The sequence below is a fragment of the Bactrocera dorsalis genome, chromosome 1 (assembly GCF_023373825.1).
Source record: "Bactrocera dorsalis isolate Fly_Bdor chromosome 1, ASM2337382v1, whole genome shotgun sequence".
NCBI classification, from domain to species: Eukaryota; Metazoa; Arthropoda; class Insecta; order Diptera; family Tephritidae; genus Bactrocera; species Bactrocera dorsalis.
Genome location: NC_064303.1, coordinates 4559232 through 4571941, shown reverse-complemented (window position 1 = coordinate 4571941; position 12710 = coordinate 4559232). Strand labels below are relative to the sequence as shown.

General features: G+C 35.3%; 1 protein-coding gene across 1 annotated transcript in view; it reads left to right on the top strand.

Moving 5' to 3' along the window:
* Positions 1-1029: 1029 nt before the first annotated feature.
* LOC105232404 (mucin-4) overlaps positions 1030-12710 on the top strand; it is a 54077-nt gene continuing 42396 nt past the window's right edge. Inside the window, exon 1 of the mRNA XM_011214068.4 lies at positions 1030-2506. Within this exon, the coding sequence (XP_011212370.2) occupies positions 2396-2506 (111 nt within the window). The 5' untranslated portion in view covers positions 1030-2395. The remainder of the gene's footprint in view (positions 2507-12710) is intronic.

Sequence of the window (12710 nt, the reverse complement as noted above, 5' to 3'; positions counted from 1 at the left end):
ATTCTGTATTCTATCTCAAGGTATACTGTAGCTATTGCACCTAGCGCCATATGATTCCTGTTTGAGAGATTTATGTAGGTATGCGGTTGTAACGGTCATTGATCACTGTTTTTAACTGTCGAAGGGTAAACCGTGTGATCTATGTCGAAACTTCGAAATCTAAGAAAATCTGAGAGTACCTACCGGGGGCTGTCAGTATTAGAGATTAACATCTGTGGATTGAAAATCTTTAAAAAGTGGGCGTGGCTTCGCCCCTAATAGGTTTAATGTATATATTGACTAATATTTACACCGCATCTAGCTCATTCGGGAGACTAAAACTCTCTTCGTCTACAATTTGTGGGTTTAAGTCGCAATTATATCATCTTGTAGTACCTCAAACTACATCCGGCTCTCATCTATGAGTACAAAGCCACGCAACATGTTGCCGCAACATGCATTAACACTAGCAACACACTAGCGCCGAATGCATTTCCTGCAAACTCCAAACAGAAGCAACGCAACAGCACATTCTCAGCAACAAGTAATGGCAGCAAACAAAAACGAAAGTACAAAAAGTAGAAAGAAGAAAATAAAAGAAACGAAACGAAAAAAGGCCCACGCGCGCATGCCACTTTCTCTCTCTTCTGGCCAATGCCGGCGGCAAAAGCAAAAGCGAAATGGCAAAAATCGTTTTTAAATTCTGCCAAGCACACACACACATACGCACGCACAACGCTTCCGACAGCTTATTCGCAATTCTACAGGCTTTTTTGAGGTTTTTTCCCACGCGCACTGGCCGTACAGGCGGCTGACTGCAGGCGGTCGCAAAAACAACAGCAATACGAGTAGAAACCAGAAAGCGTATGGCAAGCGATGATGCGGCAACAACGCAACAGCTGGCGGTGGTGGCAGTAGTACTACCCAGTTGAGTTGTTGTTGTTGTTACTTTTATAGTTGTTGTTGGTGCTGTTTTTGTATTTGTTTTAATTTTTGTTGTTGTTTTTATAGTTGTTTTTGAAGCTGTTGCAGTGAAGTGCTTTGCTGCTCATCATCATCATCATTAGCGTGCTGCAGCTGCGGCTTGAGCCGCGTCCATTCAAGCCGCTTGAAGCCACAAGAGCCATGCTTGACCGCGTGCTCGGCCGTTGCTTGTGGTTTATGCTTGCAGCTCAGCACTTTTGCATCCAGCTGTTGCGGCGCTTGTATCTTTGGCTGCCGTGGCTACTGATGAGCAGCCTCAGTTGCGAGCAGCAACACCAATAACACATGAATCAACACAGCGCGACGCAGCGCCTTTGCCGTGCCACCAGTGGCGCCACCAACACCTGTGTGCTTAGCGGGCGCACGCTTGCAATTCAGTCGCTTTCAAACTACAGACGTGTGCGCGCACGCTTCCATCACTCACGCCTTCGATACCGATACGTTAAACAACCAACCAAAAGAAGCTGATATCTGCTGCTTGCAAGCAACACAGCACTCGGCAGCACCAACAACTCCAACAAGTCTTCGTCTGAGCAACAGCAGCCGCACGGAGCAAACAACGAACGAGCGTGCGAGCCAACAGCCAACAAGCAACGAACCCATTGTCGGCGCTAGCAACAGCAACAACAAGAAGAGTTATTAGCAACAGCAGCGACAGCGCAGCGCAACAAGCGTCTTTGACTTAAAATTGTTACCAATTGTGAATGTGAATTTCAGTTGAGCGTCGAACTTTTACCAGTCCAGTTGACTATAGCATACTTCGTCTGCGTCTATGAGACTAAGGTGGCTAGTGGTTAGTCGCAAGCAGCAGCAGTGCATATTCCGTAAATACCAACGAGTGTACGCGCAGTGCTGGCAGTCAGTGTCTTCGTAACAGTCGAGCGTGAGCGTGCGTACCAAGCGGTTTCGCAGTGATATTTACGTCTTTCGTACAATAACAACAACAGCAACTATAAAAATTTACGATTTGTGCAAGCCAACGACATTTTCGAAGCAGTAAATTCGCTGCGTACGCAAACTGAATATAAATTTTCAACAAAAACAAAAATTTAAAAAGCAATAAAAAATATTTAAAAAATTTATTTTTGAAAAATAAACAAAATTTGTTGACGACAAATTTTCATAAATTGCCGAAAACATTTGCGTTGCAACTGAAAATTGCATGCAAGCAAGTACCGTTAGCTTACTGTGCGCGTGCTTGCAATAAAATTTAACAAAAAACAAAAACAAAAGCAAATAATTATATTCTTAACAAAAATAGTTGAAAAATAAAACGCCAGCCGTCACTCACAACTCATTCGTTTAATTGCAACAACAAACTAAAATTCCAATTGGAATTGTTCAGCGCATTATTTGCTCCGTTTCCGCTGCTTCCGATTACCCTCTCAACTCCTAGTTTTGTGTGTTTTTGTATGTGCTTCTTTCGTGCAACATGAGATTGTTATTGTGCAATTTGTTGTTTTTGCTATTGGGCGCATGCTGCCTGCTGCTCACAGGAATCGCCGCCCAAGGATTTAATCCCAGTCGTGCTGTAAATGAAGTGGTAAGTGAAATGCAATCAAACGAAATGAATTCGTCTTAAATGAAAATAGAAATTGTATAACAGCACACCCACACCTATACCCATAAACCTACACCTGCCAGTGTAGAGTGTTAAATTTATAAGAATGTTCGCATATTTGTCAGCGCATAGCAGAAGCTTCATTTTTAGAAGTACACAAATCGCCAGGAGCTTTTCACTTTAATGCATTTGCTTTGTAAAAATTCTAATTGGAATATTCAAAAAAATGTTTCTTCTATTAAAAAGGCTAAATTGTGAATAAAAATTTCCCTAAGGAGAGGAGAGAAAATTGAAAATTAAATATAAATTATGTAGAAAAAAAATGTTTTTAAAATTGTGTAGAATACTTCCATAATGATGTGACAAAATTTAAAATTAAACCAAAATAAGTTCAAAAATAAATTTAGTTAAAGGATGAAAATTTGTGAAATTTTGAAAGTTTTTTATTATTATATATTTTTAATCTGAATTACTCCTTGAAAAGACTTGAAATTCGATTTTATACTATAAAAACATTAATTAATATTTTTTTTTTGATGAATTTATTATTCTTAAACATGGCTTAAAAATTTGACATACTAATATATCTCATTTATTTACATTTAAATTTTTAAAATCTTAATTAGTCTTCTATCAGAGTCTTATACAATATTAAAATATTTTTTTTATGAATTTACTTTGTTTTAGTATTGCTTAAAAATATCGAAACTTACTCTCACATAACAATATATTTTATTGAAAGAATATTTTCGAAATATGTTAATTTTGTAATAGAAATAAAATAAAATAGTTTTTTGCAAACATATGTATACTGTTAACATTTTTTATTGTTTTTTAGAAAAATCATTCTTAATAAAAATAAATTCAATATTATTATATTTTTTTTTTTTTTTTTTTTTGTAGAAAAGAAATTCAAAGTAGACCAGTGAATAGATAAAGGAAAAAAATAAAAGAAAATATCCTTGCCTTAGTAAATACATGTGGTTGCCTTAGGGCTATTACACCTACACAACCTAATGTTCAGATAAAGATCAACAATAATAATAATAAGGGATGAAGAGTAAATAGTAAAGGAAAGAGAAGAAACTGGAATTAAAAGGTTGATAAAGCCAAAATTTAAAACCAAGCACGATTACTTTGTTTTCATGTCATACAAACTTAAAACACGAAAAAATCTCTATATCTGGAATAAAAAGATAATGATTCTGATTTTGATCGGTTAGTTTATTTGTCAGCTATAACTAAAGTGATGCGATCTGAAAACTATATATTCGGTGATTGTAGACTAATTTTTTATGTTAATATGTGCCAAATTTCATGAGGATATTTTGTGACATCAAAAAGTTTTTAATACAAGCACTGGATTTTCAATGTTAAGTTTGTATGGCAGCTACATATATGCTATTGTGCCTTTATCTGAAAATTTTCACTGGATATTACAACGTTGACAGCATAGACAGTTAAGATATTTTGTCAAATAAAAAAGAATGTTGGACATATCCACAGTGAGGATCTTCGATGTTTCTCTTTGGTATGTTACAAACTGCATGGTAAACTAAATATACATATTTTACTCAGGATATAAAAAATTATATAAATATTAAGAGTACCATCAAAATATCAGTTATCATTATATTTAAACGAGACGGTACTTTTCCTACATGAAGATTTTCTATCTTTCAAATATGAGCGTTAGTTAGTTAAAGTTGGTCACAGAGTCAAACTATTTGCTGCTTATTGTTCCTGTTAGTTAAAACTAAGACGAACAGCATTTAATTATACCATCTGAAATCACTTTTACTGAAATTCCTTTCTCCTATAAATCAGAGCTTTAATTTTTTTGTTTAAATTGGTTGTTATAGTAAAGTAATAATTTAAATTTATTATTATGACGTTTCTTTCGTTTTAAATTTTTTTTTGACTAACATTTATGACTCGACCTTAGTTAAATTCTATAGCAAAAATATCTTAAAAGCTTTGAAAATGTATTCATGATCTACCGTTCTGTGATAAAATATGAACTTGTGGAACAGAAGAGCTGATACTGGCTTTTCTAATGACTGATCATTAAATGGGTTCGATATTTATGAGTGACCCAGTTTAGGTCATAGAACAAAGTAAGATATGTGGAATATACCATAATATACATAGATGAGGATTGCACCGCGACCTTAAGTATATTGAGCTTTCCATATACCATAAACTTAAATCATATTTCTCCAAATTAAAACTTAAGAGGTTATATCCACATGCTAGTCAGAAATAATTCGTTTCTTATGAATGCTTTTGAGAAGAAGTATTTTATTTTATAAATAAATTAATAAAAAACATATGTTTTAGAGCAGGGTAGATAATAATTGAAAACAAGCAAAATCATGGTAGACAAAAACCCATCGAAAAAAGACAAAATAATAAACATTTAGAGAAAAATAATTCACGGGCGATCTGAGGTTGGTAAAAAGAAGAGAAGGGGGTTGGTTGAATTAAAATTGGGTTAGGATTGGCTTATCTCGATTTCTATCAGACTTACGACTGCTATAGAAAAAAGTTATATGACAATGTTGTAGCCAGTGAAAAGGTCTATAACTTTTTCATACCGACTTTTTTCATTTAACCTTAAAATTTATGTGAAAAATTCGAATAACCCAGTTTTTCGGTTTTTATTTGTATCTTGAGAAAAAATTCAGACTTCAGAAAGGCTCAAAAATTCGAAAGAATAAAAAATCTTATTGTTTTCATCATTATCGCATAAAAAATATCTTAGAAAGTTGTGAAAAAATTTCAGTTCAGCCGTTTCGAAGTAAATTTGCTCACCGATTCAGAAAAGAGTGTTTTCAGGGTTTCGAGAAGAATGTTTCTAAACTTTTGGTAGTCGATTACACTAAGCTGAAAAGTTCTTACTAATATGCTCATATCTTGAAAATATTTACCGGATTAAAATCAGATTTTCGATATATGGAATATTGATTTTTTGAAATGCACAAGTGGATATAAAATCCTGTAAAGAAATTAATCTTAATGAGATAGAGTCAATTTTGTAATTAAAAGATTACTAACATTCTCAAAAATATCTCGAAAATTATATTTATCAGGTCGCCTATCTCTAGTAAGGTTGTGAGACGTAAGGTTATGATTACTTATGAGAATTAAAATATCCGAAATGGACCTCGTTCGAGAGCAAAATAATTTGAAAATTTGTAAAATTTTGACTTCTTCAAATATATGAAATATGAATCGAACATCGAAAAGAATCGAGCAATCGACATCCTTGCAGGGAGCTCTGCTTTCTGCCTTGTGTTGTATATACTTAGAGCACCTATAAGTTTCTACGCGGACGCGTTCACTTCTTATTTCTTATTTCAGCAGTTTGCCGTTTGCTGTATATAGCTCACTTCCAAGAACCGTAAAAATAAATAAATGGAGCAAATGCAGTCAAATGCAACCTCCTTACAAATACGAGTGCTCGTAGTGGCTGCATTCATTTAGCCATTTGTTTCAACTCGAAATGGGAGCTCCTCATTTACTGCCGTTCACTTTTTTATTTTGCCAATTCTTTTGCTTTTGCCTGTTTTTTTGCATTTCATTTTCGTTTGATGGTATTTTATATAAATTTTATGTTAAGCTGCTGCAGCTTACAAGCGCACGTACGCGCTCCAAGAGGGTGACTACACGCCGGTATATGTGTGTGTACTGGCTGCTGGGTGGCGGTGAGGTGTGTGTGGGGCAGAGTCAAGAATGTGTGCACTTTTACTGCACTTTCAATAGCATATCTAACGGTGAGTGCTTGCATACGCTTGTAAGCGAGTGTGTGCGCAAGTATTTATTGATGGAGGACTCGCACTTTTTAGGGTCAATATGTGCATTTGTATGTGTCTGAGTGTGTATAAGTGTGCGTGTGTGTGTGTGTCTCCTCATAAGCATTCACCGCATACCGGCAGGCTCTCGGTAATGTGGCACACACACATGCCACCTGGCAGCCATAAAGGCATTTTCTAAAGACCAAAGCATGCATGCGTTGGCACTCTTTAGTTGCCTGGAATTCCTTAACATACACTCACATACACACAATTTTTTGTGGCTGTATGCGAGGGAATTTTTTAGCGCTTAGTGGCAGCGCACAGAGCCAATGAATTATGTTGTTATTTACTATAAATCAGTGTAAATAATAACGATAATATGTAAAAATGCAAATTATGCAAAAAGAGCAACAAAAATATCGCTGCAGACACCATTTGAGAATCCCCTGCAGGCATTTGGGTTTGTTTGCATTTTCCATAACATTGTATGAAGTAATAAAAGCGCGAACGCCGTAGCCACTTAAGCTATGCTGCATTAAGCTCTGCTCAGCAAAGTCACCCAAAAACATATATGGAGATCATAGAAAAGAAGAAAGTTGAACCAGAAAATGCTCTCATGAAATTATTTACGAAACGTTTAAAGCCACAAGGAATGTGTGGCAAAAGTGTGTTAGAATCACAGATTATTACATTTTGAATTGTTGTGTGGTGATTCTAGGAACGAAGTCGTTGGTTCGTTTCAAATTCATTCACTGCATGAATTCAACCATCTCCAGACTTTTACGATTGAGTTCTTTACCATGGATCGCCCCATATAGTTTAAAGCAACTATTTCGCTATTCCTCATGAGTGATATTTTTACCCTTGAAGCGGAGTCCTAGTCTATACCATACATTATGTCTCTCTAACTTGCATTTCCAGTGAAGAAAATTCTGAAAAAGTCTAAAATCGATAGCTTAACTCTTCTGTAAATCTTCAAATACCGTCCAATCTCTCAAGTTCCTGATAAAGCTTTTTAAAATTTAAGTCGATTTCAACTCTTTCTAAAAAAAAGTAGATTTCTGCGGTATATGAGTAAATAATCGTTTATGGTCGTCATTCGTTCCGTTTCATAAGTTCATAAATCTCATATTGATTGATGGAAGCTCTCTAGAAAGTTTCACACTTTCTCTAAATATCCGAATACCTCTTGAACCAAAAATCTCTTCATTATGACAGACGATATATCGTTCTTACAGTTTTATTATCGACGAGTAAATGCCTTAAACGGATCACAAAAATCTCTCTAAAACCTTCATAGACGGCAAAGCCATTAAAATCGTAATAAGTTTTTTTTTATTTTTTTTTTTTTAATTTTATTCGATGTCATCTATCGCTTTTAAGAGGCAATCTTTTGCGGTATAGAATAAAAAAATAAAACAATCAATATTTGTTATAATGCAAGCCGTTTCATAAGTTCATAAATCCGATGGAAGTGTCTTTGTGAAACTAATTCACAGGTTAGATAAACGATCTTCAAATTACAAATTACTAAAATGAAGATTTCTGTTTAAACCACAGCTTATAAGTACTAGCAACACCAGTACTCTAGCAGAGGCTTCAAACAACGCCATACTTCATACGAATACCAAAAGTTCGCCAAACTGCTGGCCCTAAACCCGTCACGTCCCGCATGTGTCACGCTATAAACGTTTTACTATTATTATTTCATCGCTATCTGAAAGTATTCAAAAGGTAGTCGCACTTTGAATGGCGCCTTTAAAAGGTGTCACAGCAGCAAGCAACAAACAGCAAATGACAAACAAAAATATGTATATATAAAAATAAAAAAACCAATTTAAAAAGTATAAAATAGTAAACGGGAAAATGTCAAAAGCGCGCCATGAATGAAAGACGCTACCATATAAAAGCCAGATAAAAAAGATAGGCAAGCGGTTATTGCCACAAATAGCGGCACAAAGCGGCAGCAGTTATGGGGGCCACTGTCAGCAGAGCTAGTTCATAGTGTTATTGTACTTATATATATGCAAAAAAAAAACATATGTAAAGTAATAGAAATGGAAATTAAACGTAAAAAATATTAAAAAACAGAAATGAAATTGTATTGAAGCAACTAGTGAAGCCAGCGATGGCAGAGTAACTATTACATCAATGCAGCATATGGATAGCTAGACTTGAGCGATATACCGTATAACTCGCATTCATATATATTTGATGAAGCGCTTTATAACGACTGAGGTGCAAACTTAGTGTTGGACATACAAAGCAAAAAAAGAAGTGAACTTCTGCTGCACGAAGCTATAATACCCTACATAGATAGAAAAGTTTCCATACAAGACTTTGATCATATGGCAATCCGTGGGTTTGTATGGCAGCTATACGATATAGTGATCCGATCTCTATAATTTTTTTGGACATTATGATGCTGCTTTTGAGTAATTTGTTTACTAAATTTCGTCAAAATATCTTGTCCAATAAAAAAGTTTTCTATATAAGTACTTGCTTTTGATCGTACTTTTTATATGGCAACTATATGATATAATACTCCGATCTGAGAAATTTTTTCGGATATTGTAACGTAACTTTAAATAATAATTTTAACTAAATTTCGTGAAGATATCTCATTAAATAAAAAAGTTTTTCATACAAAAGCATGATTTTGAACGTTCAGTTTGTATGGCAGCTATATGCTATAGTTATCCAATCCGAACAATTTCTTCAGATATTATACCTCTGCTTAAAAAAGTAATTCGAGCCAAATTTCGTGAAGGCATCTCGTCAAATAAAAAAGTTTTTTATACAATGACGTGATTTTAATCGCTCAGTTTGACGGCAGCTATATGAAAAAGTGGTCCAATCTCAACGATTCCGACAAATAAGCGGCATGTTGGGAAGAAAATAACGTGTGTAAAATTCCAGCGGGATATCTGAAAAATATTTTAAGGCCTCCAACGTTTCCTTCTGTGTGTCACAAATTTCGTGCTAAACTTAACATACCCTGTATTACAGTGTACATGATATAAATATATAGTATATACATAACTGAATAAATTTACATAGACACTATATGTGAATAGAAAATCCAATCGCTTTGCATATGCGGCATGACATGACACATCTGCCATTGCGCTAAATGTATTCACACATATGCACAACTATACATACTTACATACATACATCTATATGTCAGTACGTGTATTCAAATATTTGATGTTTTACTCCTCCGGTTTTGCTCTCAATTTGTGTTAGCAATTTCCGGTTTTAAATCGCAATCCGCACGCCACACCGTCACTTTTTTATATTACAGCATCAAAAACCGTTAATCTGCCTCGCATCCCCACGACTGCGTCGCCATTGCTGCTGCACACCGATACGTCGCACATCAGTCGTTATCAGCGCCGCCAAATTCAAATTTAAATTCCTCATCTTTGCACGATGTGAATACCGTTATACAGACGCACACACCTGTGATGTGCGCTGCAGAATCAATTGGAGTGTTGTTAGACATGAAAATATGTAAGAATATCCTGCTGAAGAGTCGCATGTGCAGCTTCCTGTTACTTAGAACTCTTCAAATGTGAACACATATGATTATTGCGGTTATAATGTGATGCATTCAGGAGTTTAGAGCGACGACTTTTATTCCATGTTCCTTTAAGTCCTCAGCTTATGGTTATAAGAGGATTTGGTATCACAAAGATAGCAAAAGTTTTAAGACTTTGAGATGAATTATGGAAGAATAAACACGCGAATTTATTATTCAAAAACAAAAATGTTAACGTTGATAGCAAAATTAAAAAAAAAAAATAAAATTTTATCAAAAGAGTCAACATACTTCAAAATTGTTCGATCATACTTCCGGTATAACGCTATAATGAAAATAGTCAATCGGAATCGACTAGGTAGTCAATACGAGTGGTGGACTTCCGAGGGTTTTGCGGTCAAAAAGCGAAGAATGATAGTACGGTAATAAGAAAAAATGAACGTAAAAGTTAATACATCGATTAATTGAGTCCGGTACTAATATAAAATCAGAGCGCGGAAAAACTTATAATTCAAATTTAGAAGAATTTACGAAATAACATAAAAAAACTGATTACCACATTTATGAATTCTAAATAAGCTAAGCCTAGTTTATTTCACACACATTAACCTGGAAATGGTGATTGATTTCGTAAAATATAGGAAACCGTAGCCGATCTCGAGGATCTCCAAAAAAAGATATCTCGTGGTGGGTATAATTTTGCTACATAAAATTATCAGAAATCCAGCTGTCACGCCATAGACCTAAAGGTCCGTTGGGTCTATGGGTTATATTGGTTAGATTATATTGTTTGGCTGTCATGTCATATCAAGACCTACAGGTCCTTTGTAATGCCAGATGGAGGTGCATTTTAACATGAATTGAATTTTATCTCCTGCACGACGACTACTTTTAAGAAGTTTAATAGAGATATAATATCTAATTCTGATAGTTCCTTGAACTGCAAAGTTCCTAGATAACTAATCCGAGATCTAGATCAGACCGATTCCAGCGTCTCTCTCATGCCTATTTGCCAGTGCTTTTTACATGTCTCATCCTTAATACAGCCCATACGGCTCGCTTCTGATGCTAGTAAGTTGTCACCTGGAACTAGGGTAGCAACCGTCCTGCAGTCTTTTCGAGTTCGTGTGATTAGCAATTAATTAATTAATTAGAATTTCCTTCTACTTCTTTGCCATGATCGTGGTAATATTCCATGCTCCTAAGGCATTCCATCTCATCCTAATCCGTCTGTCTGTTGTTCAGGAAATTTCATATTCTTCGTTTTTAGCTACTTGCGTATTTCCTGAACTCATTCGGTAGCCATGCGGATGGCATTTTAAGCAATCTCATCAAATATTTCGTTTCCAGAAGCACAAATCCAAAATCCAAACAAATTTATTATTCAACACAGGAATACAGGTAATAAATCGAAAAAGTAGTCATACAATAGTATCGATTTAAAACCAAATGACGTCTTCCAAAAAAAGTCGCTTCTTTTAAAGAAATTACACTTCAGAGAGGATTGAAAGATCGAAATTGTTATCAAAAATCTTACTCCTTCGATCATTACTTGACAAATATAGTATATCTATCAAAATTATGAGAAAATCTTAAGTGGATCGGAATTCAACTCAAGCGATCTTAGTAATCACTAGTCAGAGCAGGTGAAATGTGCGAAACACTCGTTGGCAAAAAAAAAAAATATAAACGAAGAACCAATTTACTGCAATAAACGAAAGAAAACATGAAGATGTCTACAAAAACAAAATGTATCACGTTACAGTGAACTTTCCCTTTTTAAACTGAAGAAGCGATCAATGTGTACATAGCAGCGATCGATACGATAAAGTTGTGTGACAAGTTTGTATGAGAACGACAACAACAAAAGCAAAGAATCATTTTCAAGGCAAAAAACATTAAAAGCGAGCGTCAATATCGATGACCTAGTCATTGTTCATAGAAAGCAGACGACTACTGAGCAAGTATCAATACGCATGTGTAAAGTTGCAAGCTGAAAAAGAAGATGTTTACTGCGCATTCGCACAGTTCGAAGTCAAAGAGAGGCACTTGAAGATTTTCTGCAATTTTCTGGAGGCATCGTTGAACTTAGAAGATAACTACGACCATAAATTGAAGTCCAGGCATAAGGCAACCTCAACGATTCGTAAAAAAAATCGCCTTCATTTGACCTCGAAATCAATAACTGTGGAGCAACTTCATCTCGCGCTGTGCATCAAATTGCCGGAACTTTTCAATTACCCTACCTTGATTAACATTTAGTACCGTGAAAAATCAAAAATGCACACAAATTAAAAGCAAAAAATCTTCAGTGATTTTAACTGCTGCAGCTGCGTTTAGCTGAAGAAACTAAGAAAAAATCAACACTAACAACCAAAGTGCACTTTCCATTAAAAGTTATTATTTTCTTAGCTGCACTTCGCCTCACTGCTCTTCATTATAAATTAACTTCGATTACATAACTGACAAGCCCCACCACAATTATCGATTTGCGCCGGCGGCAGCACATCAAGTGCAACTCTGGCCCTTCTGATTATGTTTAGCTGCATTTAAGTTGAAAGTGTGGTTTGTCAATCATTGGTGGAGGCAAACACTTGACACCGTTTGCACTTCCATTGCTGGCGGTTGATTGTTTATCGCTTAATCTGCGGGTGATTAAGTCTTAATGACTGGTTGCACTGTTGTTTTTGTGGTAATCTATTGACAAGACCAGATTGCTTGATTGATTTACACCAAATTACTATTCAAGGTGAAGGCAATTTGGTAAATTTTTCTGATTTATAGGAGAAGATAAGAAAGATTGCTCTAAGGTGACCATTTGGGTATTCGAGTCTTGAATTTTGAA